Source organism: Achroia grisella, unplaced genomic scaffold (genome assembly GCF_030625045.1).
Source record: "Achroia grisella isolate CSIRO2021 unplaced genomic scaffold, CSIRO_AGI_Agris_v1 utg546, whole genome shotgun sequence".
NCBI lineage: Eukaryota > Metazoa > Arthropoda > Insecta > Lepidoptera > Pyralidae > Achroia > Achroia grisella.
Window position 1 is genome coordinate 1,575,267 of NW_026712931.1, and position 24,503 is coordinate 1,599,769.

The window sequence follows — 24,503 nt, forward strand, 5'->3', positions numbered from 1 at the left end:
TTAGAACCTCATAATAATGTGTAAAAATGTAAAAAGTATGTAGAATTTAGTTGTATTAGTGATTACTTTCTTAGTTCTAATACATAATCATTACGGAAGTTGGAAACCCTACACAAGGGATGTATGTAGTGGCAAACTATCGCTGTATCGATATTTTTAGGATATTAATATTCGTATATACCTATCTATCTCTATGTAATTGTTTGAATTTACTAAAATGATTAAATATATTTTATAATCATTACTAACAATTTATTATTTAAATTAAAACTTTTATTCTTTACTTGGTTTGATAATGTTTAAATCGATTAAGAATATATCTAGAAATATCGATATATCAATATTTGTTTTTTTTCCCATATTCGTCCATTCAATATTTGTTCCAAAGTCTTAGCCTATCCCTAATTAACCTCTGTGACTATGTGTTATCTGTGTCTGAGAACATAACCTAAAATAAGAACATTTTATAGCAGCACTGAATAATTTTGATTACTTTATTTCGCTCATTATTTATTACATGCTTTGTATGACAAAAATATATTTATATTAAGAAAATATTATCTTTATTTCTCTCTAAAGAAAATGGGTGGGATAAACAAAAACAGGAGGCGCAATAATAATCGTAATAATAAAAAAAATAAAATAAAAAAGTCTAAGAAGCTAGCCGAGTTAAAAAACTTATCCTCGGAAGAGCAAGATCAGGATTTGGATCTAAACAAACAAGAAGAAATTTCCACAATCGCTCAAAAAAGACCTCATGATGATGATACTGGTAATGAACAGATACCCAAGAAAAAAAAGAAACAATTTGTGGCAGCGGAGAGTTCAGAAGGAACTAAAAGTCAGAAAAAGAAATCGATACGTCAATTAAAAAGGGAAAAATATTTAGAACGTTTAGCAGTAGCAGAAGCGGCAAATAAAGACCAACTTAAGGAGCAGTGTCTCAACTATTTATCGCAATGGAAACATGATCAACCTAACTGGAAATTTATGAAAGCTAAACAAATTTGGTTAAACAAAAACAAATTCTCAAGGACTCTTATACCAGATGAATCATGGCCTTTGTTATTAGAATATTTGCAATCTTCTAAGGGTAATATACGTAATATGCTACTTAACGATGCAAATAAAATAATTAAGGAAATGGAAGAATGGACAGAATCACAAGAAAATCAAGAAGAGGAAACTGCAGATGCAGACGAAATTCCAAAAGCAAAAAAGCCTGATGATGTAATCTATAAGAGAGCTAGAGATTTAATACAATGCCTAGAAGAATAATACTGTTTGTTTTTTTTATATTTTTATTCAACTACATATTGGTAACAATGAATAATTTATGAACTCCTAAGAGTAATTACATCAATTAGGCTTTAACTTCAGCTTTTGACTCCTCCGATGCAAATTGCTCAATCCATTTTCGCAATTTGTCAGTATCTTGCAATCCAACTAGTCGTTGTTGTACTTTTCCATTTTTTATAGCTACCAGTACAGGAACTGAGCTCACTTCATAATCAAGCGCTAAGTCAGACTGTTCATCAATATCAACTTTAGCTAAAACCACTTTCCCTTTACTCTCTGAAATAACGGACTCCAAGCGTGGTGTCAAGAGTCTACAAGGATTGCACCACCTGAAAATATTAGAATCAAATTTGAATTTTAAGTGAAAAGAAACATTTCAATAAATAGACAATCGGAATTTAAAAAATATTAAGTTTCATTTAGCAAATCATAATTGGTATAATTATTGTGAGAGATTTTTTTTTATGCAATTAAATCACGGTTAATTAAATATATTACTTACGTAGCGAAGAAATCAACTACTACTGGCACTTTACTATTGATAACTTTTTCTTTAAAATCATCAGTACTTTGGATTTTAACAATGTCACCGTTTATCGAAGTTACAGAAAAATATCTCATTAAAACCGTGTTGTTACAAACGTGCGAACTGCGTATAAGATTTGAAATATTTTTCAAAAACATTTTTATTCTTGATAATTCAAAAATACAGTAACCGAGAACTAAGAAATTTACAATTGCAGAAACCAAAAGAAATTTCAATAAAAACTGAAATTATGAGTTAAGTATGTCTTATTTTCAATGCAATGTAAATCGGCTTATGTCAGAAGTAAGAAAATTTATTTCTTTCTTACTCTTGTGATTTTTTCACAGACTACATAGACTGTCAAAAGCAGTATTGCCAGATGATAAGATGTCGGCTTCCTTATGTATACTGGAATCTTCATAGTTAATGACATTTAATTAGAAGTTTTGTAAACCATTTTAATATTTAAACCCATACATGACGACAGTTGACATATTCAGAAGACGAGAAATTAGAAGTTAAATAATAAACAATATCTGTCAACTTCTCGAATTGATCTTTTTATTCTTTATAATAATATTTTAAAAACCTTTATTACTATAAAATAACTATTATGGTAATATATTAAGTATACCGTTCTAGTTAATGTAGAATGTAAATATGGTGGTGCAGAGAATAATCAAGGAATAAAGTGTTGGAAAGAGTTCTAGAACTAGTTAATTATATTTGTAAAATCATATCTAATTTTGTTATAGAAATGCTCCTCTTAGAAATATAAAAAAGACGTTGAGTTTAATTGGAATGAAAGTCATGAGGAATCAAAACTGAAAATAATTTATTGGTAAAAAAAAAGCCCGTGTTACAATTTTTCAATGCAAACTATTCTATATCCCATTTCTATCTCTTTTTCTCTCCCTATTCTTTTGCCCATTATATCTTCGAAAAATGAATGGTGCACGTAAAATGAATGTTAAAATAATTATTTCTCTGGAATTGAGAAAGAACTTCTAGGCATGTTGTTGGTTTTGAGAATTTTGATAATTTCAATTATAAAGAATAATAATATAAAGAATTCTTCTTTAGTAATTCCTTATAATCTGAAAGAAAAAGTGAAAGATTTCAACCTAAAGTTAGTATTAAACTCTCTCCGAATTTTACGGATATCATCATAAACGACGTACAGAATTTACATAGAGCGACATCTCGAAAGAAATTGAGACAAAATCCTAATAACAAAAGACTGGTAGTATCTACTTATAGTGAGTATCTTCTAATATATTTCTTCATGACAACATTATTCTCTAAATAGTCTATGACATATGACACAATAAAGCTAATGTGTAAGCTTTTTTTAATCTGTTAAACCCTGTTAGACCCTGTTAAATTCTTTTCAATTTCTTACCACACGCTTTTGATTAATATTTTATTTTTCATATATTGGTAAAAAACCCTATTGTGGCTATTATATATACTTTACAACACTAAAGAAATGTATTCTAGTGATGACTACAATGAGGTATTATATTAGCTTCCGTTTACAATAATTTTATTATAATAATAACCTTTAAGTAATACGATGTACGTAAGCAAAATACAAAAGGCTTTATTTTTATTACTGAATTGCTTTTATTTTAGGGTGGATATGAGTCTTATGGAGACTATGAACCGCATACCGGTGACCCTCAATACGATCTGGATTATGATCGATCGTACTACAAAATGCCAGACATGGTAAGTTTATTAATCAACAATTGTAATTACAACTTACTTTTAAATAAAATTATATATACTAAATGCCGTAAACCTCCTCTATTACTCAGAAACTGAAGGGTTTTACGAGGAAAATTGGAATAAAAGAAGTTTACGTCTTTACAGAACAACTATTATATATAGACAGCTTTTGTGACATCCTTTTAAAAAACAAACAACAAATATAATTTCTTCTTTTTTACAGAAACTACTTATTATATTATCACCATAATATTGTTATAAGACATTCTAAATGCATCTGTGCAAAAGTAGAAAACGAACTAAAATCATGTACCTACTTCTGACTTTGACCTGAGCATATTTGAAATTTTTGTTAGCAATGACCCTATCCTGGTTAGCTAATGACACTGTTAAAGTTAGACAATTTCAATTATAGATTATTGTGCAAAATTCATGTTGATAGATCTAATTTACAATATAATATAATATCTTTATACATTTATGGAGTTTTTGTATAACTGCTTTCTTTTAACCTTTGAATTATTTTATATTTCTTCATAATCTTAATCCAGAATGTTGATAATGACTTAACCCAGATTACCTCCCACCACCACAATATATGGGAAGCCATCAGCATGAGCAACCTTTAATTTTTACTTTTGTTTATTTTCAGGTCAAAAAATTTCTTGTCTATTTCCGGAATATGATCACTGAAGGAGTAACATATGAGATTTTGAATCTATATGAGAATACTTTTCCAAAGCTCACTGAGCAATATTTTGAGAGCACCCCATGGCCGGAAGAATCGGAAGTTGCCCCTATTGTGGATAATGATCATGTAAGTATTTCATGTACTAGATATTCTGTATGTAGTAATGATAATGATGTTATCAAACTTTTGAAAACTGAATATAAATTATCAAAAAATATTTCAGTCCTCAATTACTAACATTTGTCAGTATATGTCAGTAAATAAGTAAAAGGGCTTGCCACCTTTTGTGGTAAAAAAAACTTAATTGTAAAAGTACATAAAAAATAACAATAAATAATGAAATAATCTTTGCTAAATAATGTATAACAAATTTTAGAAAGTTTAATATCAATAAAACTGTCTTTTTATTAATCTTGTTACTGTTCTGTCATGCTGGATTTCAACATGAACCTATAATTAACCATATGTGTTATTCATAATTACTTATATAAATAAATGTTTGGTCTATATTACAGGTATTCATGATCTTATACAAAGAGCTGTACTATCGTGACATTTATGCTCGTGTCCCTGGTGGTCCCAAGCCTGACCAGCGATTCCAGTCATTCTACAACTACTGTGACCTCTTCAATTACATCTTATCTGCAGAAACACCTGTACCTCTTGAATTGCCAGACCAATGGTTGTGGGAACTGATTGATGAATTTGTTTATCAGTTTCAGTCATTTGCACAATATAGGTACAATCGAAAATTATAAATATAACTTTATATTTAGAGTAGATATTTAGTATCCTAGTACTAGTCTCACTCCATATTCACGCAATATGGAGTGGCACTGGCACTATGGCTCATTAATATATACTAATTATAAAGTAAAAGTATGCTTGTATCTGTATATCACAGCTGAAAGGGGCCTTAATTACATTTCATGTAAAGATAGGTAATTGTAAGACTCATATTTTTTTATTAATGTTAATTGAATGCACCAACCTATGCTAATGGTTTACGTTGGTGGGGCACCAATGGAAGAAGATAAGATGAACATGAGGTCAGGTCAGTTAGCTCATCATGACAAATTCTCCAGGAATTTGTCAGGTGGAGGTCAACCTGACAGTACATTTGTTAGCAATAGATCAATCATCAGTCCACATTACTAACAATCTCCTTTCCCCCAGACCCCATGTTAGACAAATGCTTATGTATGTATTGACTATCATTTTTACTAAAAAAAGCAAACAAATTGCTGGTAACAGTTGTTATTATAAATGCTAAAGTGTGTATGTCTGTTTTAATTTTTCATGACTAAATAGCTGAATATATCGTAGTGAAATTAATATAATATGAAGTCATAGGTTTGAATTATTTGTTTCATAAATTGATTATGACCATTTACCTATATTCAGATCCAGAACATCTAAGCTGAGTCCAGCTGAGATTGAGGCCCTGAACACAGAAAATAAAGCTTGGAATGTTCTGTGTATACTCAATGTGCTACATTCTTTGGTGGACAAGTCCAATATTAAACGACAGCTGGAGGTAAATTCTGTTACTAATGTGATCCATAGTTACAGCCCAGATGAGAGGCTAAATGCAGAGAATAAAGTCCCTGTTACATTACATTACATCATATTTCATTTAATTTCATTTCATTTATGGTCCATCATTCATTTTCTATTAGAGTACTCCTGGTCAGACACAGTAACACACCTACATGTATATTATGTATGCACAACATCAAGTCATTGGTTTCAAAATAAATTTTGTCACATATTAACATTATATACAATATAAATTATATTATTATTATTCTTTCTTGTCTAGACAAAGATATCCCCAATTACCTTACAGTTTTATCTAATTTATCTAATAGGTGCCTCTCATACCAACCTTTGTTGTATGTGTTTAGGTCATTGCATTACTTTCTGGGCCAATAACTGCTGTATTTGTTATATTAGATACCTAGCTACCTACGTTTGTTCCTGATCTTTATAAAATTTATAGGTGTATGCTACTGGAGGCGACCCTGAGTCTGTGGCGGGAGAGTTTGGTCGGCATTCATTATATAAGATGCTGGGCTACTTCTCATTAGTAGGCCTGTTGCGCTTACACTCCTTGCTTGGCGATTATTACCAGGCTATCAAGGTATATTTTTCACATTTTTTAAATGAATTTTTTAATGACAAATAAAGGTATTTACCTCTCTCGACGTTTCGACTAGGTTGTACTAGCCGTGGTCACGAGCTGACTGGCACCCGCGACATTTACAATCAGTCGTCACTACTCTCACAAACAGAGCGCAAGATCTCTGTACCCCTGAATTTGTGGAGCAAGAACTATACCACGTTCAAGAAGTACTCCAGAGAAATGAGTACATAATCAGTAGAAGGCAAAATAAGCGCGTATCAAAAGCTAAAAAACCGAAAGTGAACAGAGAGAGAGGTAAATACCTTTATTTGCCATAAAATTATTCGTATTAAGACCCGGTTATTAATTTAAATAATCGCAGGTAACAGCTTCTGTAAAAGTAAAGGAACAAAATATAGACTAGCTTGAGGTTTCTCCCTAGAAATAATTTTCTTTTACAAAGTCTACCACTTTATATTTATCTTAACAACAACTTATAATCACAAGAAAGTACCTTACCATCTAACAGTTTATAAGCATAAGCATTACAAGTTAAAATATCTTCATTCATAGACATGACATGTTATGTCAAACCTGCATTAGTTCAGAGTGCTTTCGAGATGAGTAGAACTGACAAGAAACTTATTCTTTTCAATGTGCTCAAAAGTACTGATTCATTTTTATCAAATGTGTTATAACATCAGGTATTAGAAAACATTGAACTGCACAAGAAGTCGCAGTACTCCCATGTGCCGGCGTGCCAAATTTCGACGTCCTACTACGTCGGATTTGCTTACATGATGATGCGTCGTTACTCAGACGCCATCCGTACTCTGTCGTCGGCGTTGCTATACATGCAACGCACCAAACAGCTGTTCTCTTCGCGCTCGTACCAGAACGATCAGATCAACAAGCAGACTGAACAGATGTACCATCTGTTGGCCATTTGTTTGGTACTGCATCCCCAATGTGTCGACGAATCCATTCAGCAGGTTTGTATTACATATTGCTTTCTACTTTTTAGCAATCATTAATAAAGAAGATTTGTGATTATCTTTTGATGTTTGTTAACTCGGAACTGTAATGGTAATATATTCATGCTGACCCAGTATGCTATGAATAATATTTCTCATATTGTAGTGTGACTTGATTTTAATTATATTTAGGAAAATTCAGAGATGCAAAAGATTGACACTCGTTTACGTATTTCATCAGTATACAGATTATTTTTTATTAACAACTATGATCATATGAAGTACCTGTATGTGCTTTTTACTAAATAAATTAAATTACAGGTGCTTCGCGAGAAGAACTATCATGAGAAGATGTTTAAGATGCAGTATGGTGATTTGGGTGAATTCGAAAGTTGTTTCACTTTCGCGTGTCCCAAATTTCTGTCGCCTTGCCCTCCGCCCATTGAGCCGGGCTCCAACTATGGCCGTGACGCTGTTAAACATCAAACCCAAGTGTTTATGGATGAAGTGAGTAATAATGGTCTAATGTCCCTAATATGAAAAATAATATCTCCATACAGTCGTTTAATGCGGTATTCTGTTCTCACTTTAAGCAGTGATTATATGCAATGCATCTATAGAGATATCAAATATTATTTAAAAAATTAAATCCAGCATATATTCAATCACTTATGCTATTATACTTGCGATGCATGAATGTTTCTACTTAATTACTGTTATCTATGTTAATTAATTTCTATTCTATTTATATAGGTCCGTCAACAAAAAATGTTGCCAACCATCCGTTCATACTTGAAGTTGTACACGACCCTGCCACTGGCCAAGCTGGCCGCTTTCATGTCGGCGGCGCGCGGCGGCGAGCGTGATGCTGCCAGAGAACATGCCGCGCTCGCCATCCACCTGTTGTGCTTCAAACACAAAATGAAGAATGTCGTCTGGACTAAGGGCCCTAGTGGACTTGATGGAAAATTCCAGAGCGGGTCTGAAGTAAGTAAATTAAAAAGAATTCAATCATATAAAATACTTATGTCACCAACATCAATGTCAATTGCAAAAATAATAATGGAAATTGATACTATATAGGCGAAGAGATATTCAGAATCAAATAGAAATGCTCTTTTTAGAGTTAATGAAGTAATATTTTAAGGAATCTATTTGTCTGTATATTCCATGTTCATATTAAAAAGATAAAGTATCCAGTCCGTTTATTATTATTATGAATGCCAATGCACAAAGTGATTAACTTCATTTCCAATTATGGTGTGATCTATAAAGCTCGACAAACAGCATCTCATGATCACCGTGATCTATTGTAATTTCATTACATATACATTCTGTACATATAGCTTTTCTTGAGATAATGAATATGTTTAAAACAAGCTTTTCTAATTTAAGATTTTTCCTTGCAGTTGGATTTTTACATTGACAATGACATGATTCATATCGCCGATACGAAGGTGGCACATCGCTATGGCGACTTCTTCATTCGGAAACTTCTCAAATTTGAAGAGCTCAACCGAAAGCTACATCATTTTAAAATATAATATATCTTAAACTACATATTTGTAATTACAGTAATAAAACAATGTATTAAACATAAAATGTGTTGTTTTTATTTTACTTATTTCAATACTTTATATTTAACATATTTCTTATTTCTCTTATAAAACTTTTTAGGTTCTTGAATTTTTATATTCTGATGTTGTACTGTATCTGGATAAGATTCCTTAAATTGTACCCAAGGATGTTCTCGTTGCAGTGCCTTCTCTATATTGACATCTTCTAACCAATTCTTGTAGTACTCTAAAAATTTGTTATAAGATTGGACAAATATGTCTTGCTGTTTATTTTCTTTATTCTGCAAAACAAGTTGTTACAAATTTATTCATATTAACATCAATAATAAGGGGCTATTCACTAATTACATCACACAATAAGGGTAGGTGGTGTCTAAATATCGTTAGATTTCAAAATCGAATATATGAAAGTAAATATTTAATAATTTCTTCACATTTGGGGGAAATCCACATATGTGAGCTGTGACAAGGGGTAAAAAAATTAAATACATATTACTAGATCTGTTACATAATTATGAGATCTCTTAATCCATTTATATCAATAGTTCAAATTACCTGAATTATGGTTGTACATTTATCATTAAAGGCTTCCAAATGTTTAATAAATATGTCATTCACTATTATATTTTCTTCTTTCACAATTTTCATTATATAAAGGACATAGCTAAACCTAGCATGTGTAGCACCATGTTTGAGTAGAGTTCCTAAAATTTCTATGTTTACCCTGAAAACAAATAAGTAAAAAATAATATTATTTTCTAATTATTATTCTAGATTCAATCATGATTTTATCCATATTCATGTACAAGTATGAGATATAATTGTCAATGAATTATACATTAGAAAACAAACTCCTGTTGTATTTTTTACAGATAATATAGACATGGAGGTAGGGATTATTACTAATGGGGACTAATGGACATGGGTCCATTAGTCCAGTTGTTAGCTATGGAGCTAATGTGCCATGTCAGGTTGACCTCAATGCTAGAGATCATAATAACAAATTCCTGGTAAATTTACCAGAATGTACTAACTGACCTACCCTCATGCTCATCTTATAATGTTCACTGTTGTCCCGCTAGCATAAACCATTAGTGCTGATGAGTGCACCATTACATTATCATCTTTTTTTTTATTATCTATATTGATTATAGGGGTTTTTGTTGATTATTATCCTTTAAAAGAATTTGTAGTTATGTCAATATAAATTATTAGGAATATAAGTTTCAAGTGAACAAATTACATACTTAATTTGTGCAGTCTTCATTTCATTAAGCAGTTTATCTGCATGGTCTTTAGTTTTACAAGCCATAGCAAGAACACCATATGTCATTATATTACGTTTTAACCTTAATTTTTTCTTCAATGGGTACCTCTTTTTACGTAACTTGCTTTCATCTTCAATCATATTATTTATATCCTAAAATGAAATTAAAAACTTGATCAGGTCTCAACTGACAACACCATTGAGGTATAAAACAAAGTGTAAGCAGTAGAATGCCATATTAATAGTATCTACAGTACAGTACAGGGACACATCAATACATTATATTATAAGAAGACAAGAACATTGTCTATGTAACTAGATAGCTACATAGACAATGTTGTCGATAGAAAATGAGAATATTTACAGTTATAAATATTCTCATTTTTAATCAGAAGTAATAGAAAAGCATTATTCATATCCCAGGAAGATACAATATTTTTTTTCAATTCAATAAAGACTACATGTATTAACTTGCTTAACAAAAACCAAATGTTAAGCAGGATATCAAATTTTTCAGATTTTAAGTTTATTTTTTACATATAATTTTGTAATAATAATTTATTTTCATTAATCCTGTTACAAAACAATTTTTTATCTACATCTCAAATACCTAATTTATTAGACACATTAATTACCAGGTAAGTAGGTATACTTACCTGCTAATTAATTCTATTAACATACTAAAAAAAACTAACAGACCCACTTTTGAATTTATAATATTAATATTTGAAATTGATATTTCAATCTTATTATAATCAAATACTTACAAAGGCACCGTCATAATCAGATCTCAAACATCTTTTCTTAATTAACATATTGTAAAAATCTATATCAGGTATAACATTTAATTCTTTCATACTATCAATTAATTGCATCTCAGCTTCCCTAGTTTCTTCAACTAATGGCAGCATTTGTGTGAAAACTTTGATATCAGGTATCACATCTGCTTTTTTCATTTCCTTTAGAAAATCTTCCATTCCTCCTAAAACAGCAAATTTATCTTGTACAGTTTCAACCTCCTGCAATGACAGTACATTATCCATTTGTAAAACTTTTGAAAGTAAATTTGGTACTGCTCTTTCTTCTATTAGTGGTTTAGCTAATTCCCCAATGAGTTCCATAGTTACATTCTCATCTTTGTTACTAACAGTTAATTGTTTATTATCTGTTAATGGAATTGATTCACTGTCGAATGTCTTTTTTTCAGAACCTATTGCCATTTTCTCTATAGGATTAACCTTATTGTTTTCATTATTGACTGGATATATAGTAGATTCTAGAAATATTTGATTAGCTTTTTCTTTAATAGCAAGTGTGCTCTCCCCTTTTGTATTTATCTGCAAAGTAGTGTTAGATCTTCTAACATCAATTAAATTTTGACTTTGAATTATAAATATTAATTCTTCAATATCTTCCTTAGTACCTAAATTACATTCTTTTACACATTTCAACATTAAATTAAATGAATATATATTAGGCTTCTCTCTTGATTTCAACATCTTTCTCCAAACTACAAGAGCATGTCTTAACCCTGTGTTTTTGTCAGAAATACAGGCATGGAAAAGATGGTTATATGTATGAACTCTTATTTTAATTTTTTTAGAGACCATTTCATCAACTATTTTAAATGCTCCTGATATGTCGCCACACCGACCATATGCCTTTATCATTGAATTGTAATTTGTTAAATTTGGTTCAATTCCTTTTTCAATCATAAGTGACCGTAAATGTTTTGCATTTTTTAAACCATATGAAGGCCATGGACTATTAGCGCATGCTTCAAATAAACATGTATATGTGTCTCCAGTTGGTTTAAGAGCACGTCTTTTCATTTCATTATATAATTTAAATGCTTTTTTTGTAAAACCAACCTCTGCACAGGCTCCAATTAAAATATTATAAATATAATTTTCAGGTTTTACCCTATCTTGAGTTAACATTCTAACTTCTAAAACATCCATAGCCTCTTTAAATCTTTTGTATTTCAAATATTGCTTAATTAAATCAGCATATTGTCCTATGGTTAATTGTTGTGATTTTAATGGTTTATTTTGTGAATATTGTTCTTCTTTAATATCTCCTTCATCCTGCAAAATATCATTGTGTGACGGAGATTTCAATGATAAAGTACCAAAAGTGTCCGGATCTTCTATATAGATAAGACTCTTTTCAGTTTTGTATTCCTTTGGTGTAGAAATTCTTTTGTCTTCTGGGACTGAACATGACATTAGGTTACGACGAATAGTAGACGGAGTATTATTTTTGAAAATTCTTAATAACATTAAACAACGAGAAGCCATATTATCTTTATTTATTAAAAGAAGTATCACATACTATTATTAATTAATCGTTTATTTTTTCTGGAGTTCAACAAACATAATATAAAGACGATGTATTATAAATTAGTAAAAATTTTAAGAATCGTCGGCTGTAGCATGGACATTTTTTTTTTAAATATATGATTTTGTTTTATGGACTGGAAGGAAGCAGTCTTTTGACAACCACTAGTCACCTTTAAATCCTTGATTAATAGTTAGAGTAATAATTGTATCGTCAGTTTAATATAATAATTATAAATAAATGGTTGTTTAGGGAAAGCGATAAAAACTTTATTAAAACAGTGATGAATCCTTACAATCAGTGCCATGCATATCTTGAGTAGTATTTCGTAGTGACAAAACAGGAATACTGTCTCAAAGAAATCGAGTAACTTTATTATTATATCTATGACTCTAATCGTTCCTTAGATTTAAAATCACATGGTTAAGTCCAATAAGAAGCAACTCCAATAACCTGTTAATTTTATGGCGACTGAGATTCCATTTGTAAGATTAATGACAAACAAATTTTTTAAAATTACTATTATTAATAAAACAAGGGTAACTTTACGTTTAAAATATTTTACTTGGCGTTGTATATCGTTGGTTCATTGACAATATCCATATGTTAAACAATCACGTACCTATAATAATATGTACTTACAAAAATACAGAATTATTATATATAAATTGCCACTAACGCGAGTTCGCAAGTTTGACGAATTCAATCGAGTACTCTATATAGCAATTTATATTTGTTATGAGTGAATTAAAAAATATGTGCAGCACTATTGAATCTGTCAGGAACTGTCAACTGTCATAGCGAATTTATTTTCTACTTCCCATTCCTAACCTTATTTTCAGCATGTTATCATAAAATTTGTTTGAGAAACGTTAACTACGGAGACTACTGACTAATTATAATATTCACTGATTTTGTTCGGTTGAAACCTTATATACCAATTTACTTGCTATTAGAAAATATTATTTTATTTTAGTAAAGGTTTGCTTTCTTGTACTATGTCGAATAATATGGAAGAACAAATGGATGCCAGCAGCAGTGAAAGTGAAGATAATGATATGGAGGAAGAAGAAGATAATAATGGAGAAGCGCCTAAAACTTATCTTCCAGGAGATCCTTTAAAGGATGGAGAGCAACTAGTCTGTGACCAATCCGCTTATGTGATGCTTCATCAGGCCCAAACCGGCGCCCCGTGTCTTAGTTTCGATATTATAACAGACAATTTGGGATATGATCGAGATCAATATCCTATGTCGGCATACTTAATTGCCGGCACCCAGGCTTCAAGTGCACATTTAAATAAGTAATAGATTTTTCAATAATTTCTTTCACAAAGATTTTTTCCATTAATTAGAGAAACAAACAAACAAAATCTTTTGTATTTTTATGTATATCTTATAGGTGCAATGATTTTGTAGTTATACACTTACAATTAGCAGTTGATAATTTAATTGTTTTTGATTATATATTTTGCAAGATTTATATATTTAGTAGTATACACTTTTAACACTTAGAAAAAAAGGCTACCTGCCAGGATACAAGCTGTCTCTACTTATCTCAATTCAAATTATTCATAAGTTATAAGCTGTAATTTAACTCTTCATTCTTCCATGTTTTTAATTTAATTTCAGTTTATTGGTAATAAAAATGTCAAACTTACATTCTACTTCAAAAGGTGAGGATGATGAGGAATCTGACGATGAAGATGACGATGAAGAGGAAGATGAGGAGAAGAAACCTCAAATGACATTCTCATTCATTAAACATCAGGGCTGTGTTAACAGAATAAGGGTGTGTAATATTATATTATTTGTACTATTTCTCTTTGTTGTATAGGGTTTGTTGTAGACAGTACAGACTCAATGATAGCAAGTGTAAGAGAAATCTTTGATTATGATAAATTTTGTATGTGAAAAGATTGAAATTTATTTCTGATTTTCAGTTGGTTTTTATTATTAAGTAATAAATCTAATTGCTCTATAATTAAATCTTATTTTTTATACATGACTTACATTATTATTGTACTTAATTGGGTCATAAATAAATAAAGGTATTTCTCTCGACATTTCAACTAGTTTCTACGATTACTTCACAGTTTTGTGATTGCCAATCATGCTTAATGCTTGAACAAATCATTAATAATAATTAATGATTTGTTCAAGCATTGAGCAGATAGGAAGGGTATAGAAATTTAAAAATACTAATTTCTGCTGAGAGGATAGTTTGTAATCATCTGCATGGATTCTAGTGATACATAAGTTTAAACAAATTTCAATTACAGTCAATCAATAAGTATCTGGATATCATGAGTTTGTTATCACAAAATTGTTCAATGAACTGCTGAGTGCAGTGTGCACTCAGCAGTTCATTGAACAATTTTGTGACCGTATAAGAAAATCTATTGGCACCTACTGACAGTTCAAAAGCTATTCTCCACAGTCAGTTCATGACCATATCTAGTACAACATAGTCGAAATTCAAGAGAGTAACGGCAGAGCTTCATAGGGGCTAGGCGGGGCAGTGCCCTGGGGCCCTCGAACCCTTAGCTGAAAATCTTGATCGAACTGGACTGTTGAAAATTTCAACTTTAATCATGGCAAATCAGATGAATGAAATTGAAAAGCTATACCTTTAAAATTCCCATAAATTCTTTCTGTGGGTTGGCAGAGTTGTCAATGTAATGGATAGTGATATGTGAGTTTTAATAAAACTTTAATGTAGGGCCCATTTTTTTATTTGCCCTGGGGCCCTTGGTTACCTAACGCATAGTTAGGTAACCAAGGGCAATCTCTTTGCAAGAGAGATAATATGATGGTAAATTTACCTTTATACCATAAAATAAATTATGTTAAGACCTGATTAACTATATAAATAATGTGAATTAACATCAACATTTATAAAAGAAAATCCCTTTGTAGTTTAATTGTGTAATACTAACTTTTACAGCATTTTTTATAAACTAACTATTTTTACAGACCGTAAAAAACCATGTCGGATCCGATAGGGATGTAAAAAAGTAAGCAGTACTATATTTTTTTACGACAATTATATCAATACCAAATGGCTGGTCCATCGGATCCGACATGGTTTTTTACGGCCTGTAATATGATTTGTCTTGGATGTACTATTTAATAGTACAGTGTAGTAATAAATAGGTATCTTCTACAGTCTAACAATTTCAATTACAGACAGCAAATTTCAAGAATTCTGTACTTGCAGCAAGTTGGTCTGAATTGGGCAGGGTAGACATCTGGAATGTAACACAACAATTACAAGCTGTAGATGATCCAGTACTACTAGAAAGATATAATCTAGACACCGTAACAAATCCTGTTAAACCTGTATACTCCTTCAATGGCCACCAGCAGGAAGGTTTTGCCATTGATTGGTGTGCATCAGAACCTGGTGTAAGTGCCCACACAGTTTTAGTTTATTGCTTTTGTTTAGGCATACACAATGTTTATCTGCTTATATAATAATGGTATTTTTATGATTTATGATGTTTCCCACTTTTTCTTATTAAAATGAGTAATGTTATTGTTGATATAATAATAACGACAAATTGTATTATTATTATTGTTATACACAATGCCATTTTATGTCAAACTAATCAGAGTTTGTTTTATAAGTACTAAACAATAGATAGAAAAATTAATTATATAGAAAACAATTTAAACAACCATACATACAAATGTTTGTATTAAGTCAAATTTGCTAAATTATTAAATTAAAAAAGCTGTGTACAGTCCACCCTCCTATAACGCGGTGAGTGCGTACCGCGTTGTATGGAAACCGCGCTATAAGAAACTCGGATTTAACCATACAAACCAGGCTAATTCGTAGCGCGTTCTATGGAAACCGTCTACCGCGTTGTATGGAAACCGCGCTACAAGAGACTCAGAATAAGTACAAATCACATCATTCGTACCGCGTTATATGGAGACCAATAAATACAAAAGACAAGATAAATTATAAATTATTTGATGATGAAAAAAATGAAACAAAAACTAAACTAAAAAACTGTTTTCCAACAAAAACAAAACAAAGACTTTTGTAAAATGATGTAATCTTTCAACACTCATCCTCACTGTCAGATATGAGTCGCCTAACTCGCCTTCTTTTAATGGGCAAAATGTCTTCCTCACTTGGTTGATCTTCACATTGGTTTTAAGCGGCTAAGACATAAGCAGAACGTAGTTTTTCTATAGTTCACGCGACAATGTAGTCAAAAGATCACATATATATCTTTCATGTTACAGTTTCGTTAGACACACACACGCATGGCACGCTGTCGATGCGAAACTATTTAGTTAATAGAAGTGGAAGATAGCGCATGAGGAGCCCCACCCGTGAACCACGCTGATATAAACATATCCAGTTAAAACCATTCATTGGGTGCACGGAAAGAACTGATGGGACGTTGTTGAACGGAAACCGCGCTGTAAGAGTACCGCGTTATAGGAGGGCTGTCGCAATTTTAGCTCCGCGTTATATGGAAACCGCGTTCTGAGAGTACCGCGTTATAGGAGGGTTGACTGTATTACATTTTTTTTTCAATATAGCTAAATTTGCCATTTCACAGGTTTTGGCAACAGGTGACTGCAGGAGGGATATACATATTTGGAAACCAAATGAAGCAGGCACATGGGATGTAGACCAAAGGCCTCTTGTAGGTCATACTAGCTCTGTTGAAGATATACAATGGTCACCTAATGAACGGTAATAATTATAATTTATATTTTAAGACAGTTTGAATTTCGATTCAAATTGTGTATATATAATAATAATAACCCAGAACAATTCAGTGCCATCTACTCCCAAGTTAAGTAGAGCTTTTGTTATGGGTACTACACAATTAATATACATAATTAAATTTTTTTTATCTAATTTTATACATAATTTATATAGAAATCACCCAGATTGATTCAAACAGTCAGTCATGCGACTGTGACTGTCTGAATCAATCTGGATGTTTTCTTAAATAAAAGGATTTTGTACATGCAAAGAATCAAACTTTTAACCCTAGGAAGTAAAGCAGTATGCTAAACTGATCATTAGAGCAAGCATGTATTCCATTCCTATATCCAATAAAAAAAATCAAGAAAAGTTTTCTCCTTTTGTCGTTTTCGTGTTTTTACAATTTTATTATATGTAAAGCTTTTATAAGAGATTTAAGCGACAGTTCATTATAGCCCATAAATATATGTTTTTAGAAATGTGTTGGCAACATGTTCTGTGGATAAAACAATAAGAATATGGGACACGCGAGCAGCACCCCACAAAGCTTGCATGCTCACAGCAAACAACGCACATGAAAGTGATATCAACGTCATATCCTGGAACAGCAAAGAGCCGTTTATAGCCAGCGGTAATTATGATTTAGTATGTTTTAACATCAAACTAAAACAATATTAATAAATTATAGCCAGGTATGAGGTAAATACTGACAAAACTAATGTTAAATAAATACAAAAGTAACTCTACAAAAAGAAGAAAAGAAATTGATTGTCAATCAATAATATGATTTAAAAAAACCAAATATAACATATAGACTATACATAAAGACGAGAAATATAAGACTATACAAAATGTTTTATATATGTTATATAAAATACCAATATGCAACACTCAGCATATGCTGTGACAACTTACTGTCACAGTGCTGTTATTCTGTGTGGGCAAAGAAGAATAATTTCCTATTTTTAAGTTAATTTCAAACAAACAAACTATAACAATCTCTTCAGGTGGTGACGATGGCTTTCTTCACATATGGGATTTGAGACAATTTACCACTAGTACCCCAGTCGGTACATTTAAACACCACACTGCGCCAGTTACGTCAGTTGAATGGCACTGGACTGAGCCCAGTGTTTTGGCCTCGGCTGGAGAGGACAATCAAGTTGCACTTTGGGACCTAGCAGTCGAGCGTGATGACGACGAAATCATTGATGAAGAACTTAAGGTATATAATTGTTTAACTTTTTTTAAAGTATTTATATCGTGTACTAAAAACTACAGGACAAAGCGCTATACAAATGGATCTATTGTGTACTACCTGATCCGCCTAAATTCGTCTGTGTTACATTTTCCCCGTTTTTACAACATTTTTCAATACCGATACTTAGATTTCCCCAAACATTTAAATTGAGGAAAATTCTCAAAATAATTAGCCTTTCTTACAAATCTGATCTTATAATTAAGGTTATAATTAGTTAACAAAAATATAATATTATTTTTATTATGAAAGTATATACATTGTATAGCATCGCATACGTATCTACATGGAGGGTAGAACATTATTCTGTATTTTCACAAAATAATTAAATTGCTTAGTATAATAAGCAGACTGCTTTTTAAATTGGGTATTATGGAATGGTACAACAGCGTGCGCTTTCGATTTACGCTGGCAGTGGAGGATGATAGGATCAGCAAGAGGTCAGGTTAGTTGGCCAATCGTGACCAATTCACGAGGAATTTATCATGATGCTTTCTAGGGCGAACCACATGGAGATCAAGTTGACTTAGTGCATTGCTAGCAATGGGATCATTAGACCTCATTACAATTTCTTCCTCCCAAAATAACTCTGTTATAAATATTCTAAATTCTAAGATGGATGTGTATTTTTTTTTACAGAATCTGCCTCCACAATTACTCTTTATCCATCAAGGTCAAAATGACATAAAAGAATTACATTGGCACAAACAAATACCAGGAGTAATAGTGACTACTGCTCACACGGGGTTCAATATTTTCAAAACAATCAGTGTATGAAATAAAAAAAAATTTAGGCAGATCTTTTAATTTATTTCACTTAAATATTAACCATGATTTAATAATTAATACAACAAAAACAGTTATTATACAAAAGAGTATGGGTTACTCGATGAAATCATGCATCATTATTTGTATGTATCATAGCAAGATTAACTAAATGTCTTATTGTAGGTCTTCCATGTGGACAGTTCTGGAACAATAAGGAATTGTAATATTATTATAGGCACTTAAATTTTTATTCATCACGACTGTCATCCTAGGTGCAGTAGTTAGAATAATTGTCAACTGTTGATGTTGTGGTGAACGCAACAATTGACATATTCTCATGTGCTCATATTTGGCTCGATATATTTTGAATTTAATGTGGCAGGCTCGTTAAGGCTATTCATTTAATATAAAAGTAAATTCACATGGAAATAAAAAAAAAATCTGCATGTGCCGCAAAAAAATGCAGGCGGGTATGACTGTTAGTTATAAGTAATAGAGGAACATAACACTATTGCTATAACGTATACTATGTTAATTGTACATTACCCATGGTTTCTCGATTTCCGCCATGTGATCTACAAGCTTTTTCATATCAGATTTACTTAGTGCTGTTCCAATCATAACAGATTTTCGACATGCTCTCGATGCAAACATTGCTCTGACTCTACTAGGCCTACAATATTCTGATGGTGATTCCTGTAAATACGAAAACATCGTTTGTTCTGCTAAAAATTACTTATAAATCAATTAGAGAATTGAAGGCGTACTTTAATGTACGTTATAATTATAGGTATAAGATATGTCAACATAATTGAATACAGAATTAGATACAACAATTAAACCCTAGAGGGCAAAATTTTAGATAGAAATAACAACTGTTGACAGAAATATTGAATACAAGTCACAAAACAGTAACAGATTAAAAGCTCACCCTCAACATAAATAGAAGTTCTTCAATATCTTCTTTCCCAAAGACCCAGTTTTTAAACATTGGTATAGTCAGAAGTTTAACTCTTTTCGTTGGTGGTGCATTTTCATTAATATCAAATGTATATCCATTTTTCTTAAAAACAACTAAATTATCCATTAATATTTGTTCATTGATACTTGTAAGATCTAATTGCTTTGGGCTGAAAATATAATACTTAATTATGACATGAAAAATCCAAAACTCTTTTGGCTAATTTATTTCTTTTTTTCAAAAATGTTTTAATGGTATTCTATTGTGCAATCCTCTGAAATTTAAGCAATCGATAACACATCTTATTGGATTGAGCAGAATATTACTCATTTACACAATCAATCAAAACAAACAAATACTTACATAACAAGTTTCTGATTAGTGAGTTCTGTATTTTTTTGTAATGTCTCAAAATTATATATTTCGTCAGTTGCATGTTGATCAATAATAAAAAGATCATCACCTAACTTAGTTATAATGAAACCTAAATTAAATTGCCCTACTACACTCATTTCCTTAAAAGAGTATTTTGATATTTCTCTACTCAATTCTTCTTCACATGTTTTGTTGTGGACTGGATTGATTTTACTTTTAAACTTAATTTTTTCAGGTATTGATTTGATACAATTAAATTTATTATAAATATTAGCTAATAACTTAATTTCATCCAAAGATGTTTTCATGTTAATTGATCTTCTATTGTGATTTCCCAAATCCTCTTTGTCAGTCACTATTTTTGTTCTAATATTTTTTTCTACAGAACTATTATTTGCAGTAGCTTTCGTCGTTTTGCATTTTATAGTGTGTTCTCTTTCTATAATAACATCATTTAAATTCCTAATTTGAGTATTTGGTAAATTGTCAGTACTTTCCAAATAAATTATATTTTCACTGTCTCCTACATAATTAATGCTTTCTTCTTTTACAGATATACATGTGTTAGATTTTTCTGATTTGTTAATTACATTATCTGTTAATGATTTCTTTTCTTCTAATTTGATTTCTAAGTCATCACTGGTATCCAATCCTTTTTTCATTGACTTAGTTGATACAAATTCTAATATTGAAGTGGATTTCCTTTTTAATTCTTTTTTATCATTACTACTTATGTTTTGTGGTAGTTCACAAGTATTTTTAGATTTACTACTAAACTGCTGTAAGAATGAATTGAAAATTCTAGGTTGACTCATCTCAGGTTTCAGATTATTTGAACCTTCACTAATTAAATTATTTATTGGGTCTACTTTTAGAGTTCTTGGTATACTTTCAAATAATTTTAATAAAGACATTTTTAATGTATCTAATATAATCTTTTCCTTTATCAAAAATATTTTTCTTTTATCTGGTGTAACATTTATATCAATAGATGTTCTTTCAGTGTTTATATTGAGAAATACGAATGGATACTGATTAGAGTTATACTGCCTGTATATTTCATTAATCAGCTTTATTACCTTACTTGGTTCACAAGGTCTAGAGTTAACATAGAAAAATTGTCTGTCAGTGCTTGACCTACCATTTCCATGTGCACATGAAGATATATATCCAGTAAATTCTACAGGTTTGCCAATATTTTTATAACCAAATGATTTTTGTGAATTTGTTATACTTTCTTGTGAATTGTTTTGTACAGTATTGTCTGCTTCGTTAGAGTCTTCAGATAAATCTATTTCTATATCTTCTATGTCAAAATTATCTTCAGAAGATTGCACTTCACCAGACAATCCTTTAAATATATTATCTTTTATATTTGTAGTACCTTCTGGTTTGATTTCTAAAATATTTTGCAATTGCTTTAACCCAAATATACAAGCAATGTTATCTTTATATGACATGGAGCCTTGAGTTGCTACAGCTAGTGATTTTGAATTGGCACTTGTTTGGTTACTACAAGTTATTCTGAAAAAATATAATTCTAATTATTTTTTGCATATGATAGACACCTTATATTAAATAAAATCACAACACAAAACAAGTGAAGCCAATAGGATTGTGAAATAATTTAATTAGTAATTTTACTTCTATAGAATGTTTCACAGACTTACTTTACTCCTAAAGATATCAAGCAATATGCATAAAGTAACTGGGTCATCTTATTGAACTCTCTCTTTGCATTTTTATGAAACTCTTTTAGGCGGACAGGGAGAGATGTGAAAAGATTGGATAAACTGACTGTTGTTCCTATTTGACGTGAGCATGGGGTCTTTTTGGTTATATTGCCTTTATGGTCATATTCTATTTTAGTTGCTGAAAACAAAAATATTTATATTGTCAGAAATTTTTATAGTTTACACCAGTAAAATGTGCTTTATATCAGATTATATTCAACAACATAATACTAATAAAACAAATTATTTACCATATTCACAACTCTTGTGTCTCGTAGTAATTGTAAGATCTGCTAATGCACAAAGTGAACTTAAAGCTTCTCCTCTGAATCCAAAACTTGTTACACCCAAAAGGTCTGAGTAATCACTAAGTTTAGATGTATGATATTTCAAAGCTGAAAAATTAAACTATGTAATTGATTTAAGTAGTCCAATATTAAAATATATTAATTCTGCTCAATAATTTCATATTAGTTGATAGATTAATAATAAAGTAAAACATGTAATAACAAAAAAAATAATATGTTGTCTCTAAACAATTTTAAGATTAGTTAGTAATAGTACTTTACTTTCTAAAGGTTGTAAATGAAATCACAAGTCTGTATTATTTACACCTCGACTATTTTATTATTGGCATTATTTCTAGGTTGGGTAAGTATAAAAATATATAAAGGACTTTGTAAAATATTGAATAAATAGTAATTAGGCTTATGATATATACTTACTTACATAATATACTTACTCAGTGCAGTGAAATTATCTTCTGTAACTCCAGTACCATTGTCCGAAACTTCTATTAATTCAATGCCATAATTTTTTAATCTTACATCTATGACCGTAGCACCAGCATCCAGTGAATTTTCAACCAATTCTTTAACCGCAACAGCCAGACTGAGCACTACCTGTGAACAGTTAGCATTTATAATAAACCTAAAATTGTTACGTCAATTATTGTTATTGTAGTTCATAATAGTACTGATTAAATAATTATTCATAAATAAATATATATTAAATATAATGAGTTATATTATTGTATTTGTAGTAATTTACTTCATGTCAATTATTAGGATTAGGGAGCTGAGAGGAATAAAAGGTTATTGAAAGGGAATTTTTGAATAAATACAAATATAATGGAGCAATGGTATATACTGGTACAACTATTACTAATAACTGGGCACCAGTGAAGGTTTTTTCACTTTCCAAATTTTCATATTAAACATAAGTAACAAAAAAAGTATTAAGAGATTATGTTGATTAACTGGAATAAAACGTTTCCTAGTATATTATCCCTATCCGTAATAATATAACAAATTTCTGGATAGCTTTAGTTGTGAGGGCATTTCATGGTAACTGGAGTGGCTCACTCCAGTTACCATGATATAGTATACAGTTACAGGGATTTTTTTTGATAAATATGTTTAAAATGAAAAGTTACATATAAGTATACATGATAAGTGGGGGGTGGAGGGAATTACTAGTATCAGGAACTAGTGCCCGCCTTGCTATCATTGTACTTGTTTGCAATATACTGTATTAGGTAGACCTCTATGCGGTCTCATTGGCAACCATTGTGGTTAATTTCTGGTAAACCTGCTACTTCATTCTCATCTTAACAACTCTCCATATTATCTCGACCAGCGTAAAACATTACTGCAAAAGGATATACAAATACATTAAATGAAATATGAAAAATATAAGGAGGCGATGGTGTGTTTCTAAAACTTACTTGTCCAGAACATATTTTATGTACTGTGTCCACGTTAATAGGCTTAATAGAATGCTCTACCGCTTCAGAGTCCATGATAATAAGTAAACTTTCTAATGTACTATCTATTAAAAAATATATTTCGAATTGATTATTAAACAAGTAAAAAAGATAGTTTGCCAGTTTGCAAAAACAAATATAAAAAAATGTAGCAATTAAATCATTGTTAAAAAATAACAAAAGTAATAAACACTATAAAAATATATATGCCAATGCCGCCTTGTTTTTGAATTCGTAATTTGAACTAGCCACAGCACAGAACACCAATATTGAGCCACAGACTAGATTTTAGAAAAGTACGTACACAGACTATTTTAAAAACAGAGATTACGCGACTTAAAAATGCAATATGGAGCAAAATCTGCAAAATTCTGTC

The 24,503-nt window shown here is 30.8% G+C and overlaps 6 protein-coding genes across 6 annotated transcripts; 3 read left to right on the forward strand and 3 right to left on the reverse strand.

Moving 5' to 3' along the window:
- Positions 1 to 407: 407 nt before the first annotated feature.
- LOC131848133 (uncharacterized protein C7orf50 homolog) lies at positions 408 to 1,336 on the forward strand. The gene has a single exon (XM_059197897.1). The coding sequence runs from the start codon at positions 583 to 585 to the stop codon at positions 1,276 to 1,278; it is 696 nt and encodes a 231-aa protein (XP_059053880.1). The 5' UTR covers positions 408 to 582; the 3' UTR covers positions 1,279 to 1,336.
- Positions 1,289 to 2,198, reverse strand: LOC131848134 (thioredoxin, mitochondrial). The gene is made up of 2 exons (XM_059197898.1): positions 1,802 to 2,198; positions 1,289 to 1,628 (listed from the first exon to the last, which is right to left on the reverse strand). Exons 1-2 carry the CDS (start codon positions 1,981 to 1,983, stop codon positions 1,364 to 1,366), a joined length of 447 nt encoding a protein of 148 aa, XP_059053881.1. The 5' UTR covers positions 1,984 to 2,198; the 3' UTR covers positions 1,289 to 1,363.
- A 1,003-nt stretch (positions 2,199 to 3,201) lies between these two features.
- On the forward strand, positions 3,202 to 8,936 carry LOC131848269 (eukaryotic translation initiation factor 3 subunit L). The gene is made up of 10 exons (XM_059198072.1): positions 3,202 to 3,341; positions 3,461 to 3,556; positions 4,209 to 4,373; positions 4,763 to 4,986; positions 5,652 to 5,784; positions 6,250 to 6,390; positions 7,077 to 7,364; positions 7,668 to 7,853; positions 8,100 to 8,333; positions 8,756 to 8,936. The coding sequence occupies exons 1-10, from the start codon at positions 3,315 to 3,317 to the stop codon at positions 8,888 to 8,890; spliced, it is 1,629 nt and encodes a 542-aa protein (XP_059054055.1). The 5' UTR covers positions 3,202 to 3,314; the 3' UTR covers positions 8,891 to 8,936.
- An 18-nt stretch (positions 8,937 to 8,954) lies between these two features.
- LOC131848270 (pentatricopeptide repeat-containing protein 1, mitochondrial) lies at positions 8,955 to 12,625 on the reverse strand. Its single transcript, XM_059198073.1, has 4 exons — positions 10,958 to 12,625; positions 10,171 to 10,343; positions 9,479 to 9,647; positions 8,955 to 9,204 (listed from the first exon to the last, which is right to left on the reverse strand). The coding sequence occupies exons 1-4, from the start codon at positions 12,488 to 12,490 to the stop codon at positions 8,968 to 8,970; spliced, it is 2,112 nt and encodes a 703-aa protein (XP_059054056.1). The 5' UTR covers positions 12,491 to 12,625; the 3' UTR covers positions 8,955 to 8,967.
- A 691-nt stretch (positions 12,626 to 13,316) lies between these two features.
- Positions 13,317 to 19,406, forward strand: LOC131848271 (glutamate-rich WD repeat-containing protein 1). The gene is made up of 7 exons (XM_059198074.1): positions 13,317 to 13,833; positions 14,162 to 14,321; positions 15,719 to 15,937; positions 17,113 to 17,249; positions 17,744 to 17,898; positions 18,275 to 18,492; positions 19,165 to 19,406. The coding sequence occupies exons 1-7, from the start codon at positions 13,529 to 13,531 to the stop codon at positions 19,300 to 19,302; spliced, it is 1,332 nt and encodes a 443-aa protein (XP_059054057.1). The 5' UTR covers positions 13,317 to 13,528; the 3' UTR covers positions 19,303 to 19,406.
- On the reverse strand, positions 19,328 to 24,355 carry LOC131848273 (mismatch repair endonuclease PMS2). Its single transcript, XM_059198075.1, has 8 exons — positions 24,089 to 24,355; positions 23,105 to 23,264; positions 22,614 to 22,757; positions 22,300 to 22,501; positions 20,618 to 22,153; positions 20,225 to 20,423; positions 19,840 to 19,989; positions 19,328 to 19,495 (listed from the first exon to the last, which is right to left on the reverse strand). The coding sequence occupies exons 1-8, from the start codon at positions 24,161 to 24,163 to the stop codon at positions 19,421 to 19,423; spliced, it is 2,541 nt and encodes an 846-aa protein (XP_059054058.1). The 5' UTR covers positions 24,164 to 24,355; the 3' UTR covers positions 19,328 to 19,420.
- Positions 24,356 to 24,503: the final 148 nt, after the last annotated feature.

Bases quoted from the DNA above. Each gene is read 5' to 3' on its own strand.
- LOC131848133 (XM_059197897.1), top strand. From the start codon at position 583: ATGGGTGGGATAAACAAAAACAGGAGGCGCAATAATAATCGTAATAAT.
- LOC131848134 (XM_059197898.1), bottom strand. From the start codon at position 1,983: ATGTTTTTGAAAAATATTTCAAATCTTATACGCAGTTCGCACGTTTGT. The intron at 1,629-1,801 runs GTAAGTAATATA...TAATATTTTCAG, and splicing joins GTAGTTGATTTCTTCGCTAC to GTGGTGCAATCCTTGTAGAC.
- LOC131848269 (XM_059198072.1), top strand. From the start codon at position 3,315: ATGTATTCTAGTGATGACTACAATGAG. The intron at 3,342-3,460 runs GTATTATATTAG...CTTTTATTTTAG, and splicing joins CTAGTGATGACTACAATGAG to GGTGGATATGAGTCTTATGG. The intron at 4,987-5,651 runs GTACAATCGAAA...ACCTATATTCAG, and splicing joins CAGTCATTTGCACAATATAG to ATCCAGAACATCTAAGCTGA.
- LOC131848270 (XM_059198073.1), bottom strand. From the start codon at position 12,490: ATGGCTTCTCGTTGTTTAATGTTATTAAGAATTTTCAAAAATAATACT. The intron at 10,344-10,957 runs GTAAGTATTTGA...ATTTCATTTTAG, and splicing joins CTGATTATGACGGTGCCTTT to GATATAAATAATATGATTGA. The intron at 9,648-10,170 runs GTATGTAATTTG...ATTTGTTTTCAG, and splicing joins ATGAAGACTGCACAAATTAA to GGTAAACATAGAAATTTTAG.
- LOC131848271 (XM_059198074.1), top strand. From the start codon at position 13,529: ATGTCGAATAATATGGAAGAACAAATGGATGCCAGCAGCAGTGAAAGT. The intron at 14,322-15,718 runs GTGTGTAATATT...TTTCAATTACAG, and splicing joins GCTGTGTTAACAGAATAAGG to ACAGCAAATTTCAAGAATTC. The intron at 18,493-19,164 runs GTATATAATTGT...TTTTTTTTACAG, and splicing joins TCATTGATGAAGAACTTAAG to AATCTGCCTCCACAATTACT.
- LOC131848273 (XM_059198075.1), bottom strand. From the start codon at position 24,163: ATGGACTCTGAAGCGGTAGAGCATTCTATTAAGCCTATTAACGTGGAC. The intron at 19,990-20,224 runs GTGAGCTTTTAA...TCGTATTTACAG, and splicing joins AACTTCTATTTATGTTGAGG to GAATCACCATCAGAATATTG. The intron at 19,496-19,839 runs GTAATGTACAAT...TTATTGTTCCAG, and splicing joins CGGAAATCGAGAAACCATGG to AACTGTCCACATGGAAGACC.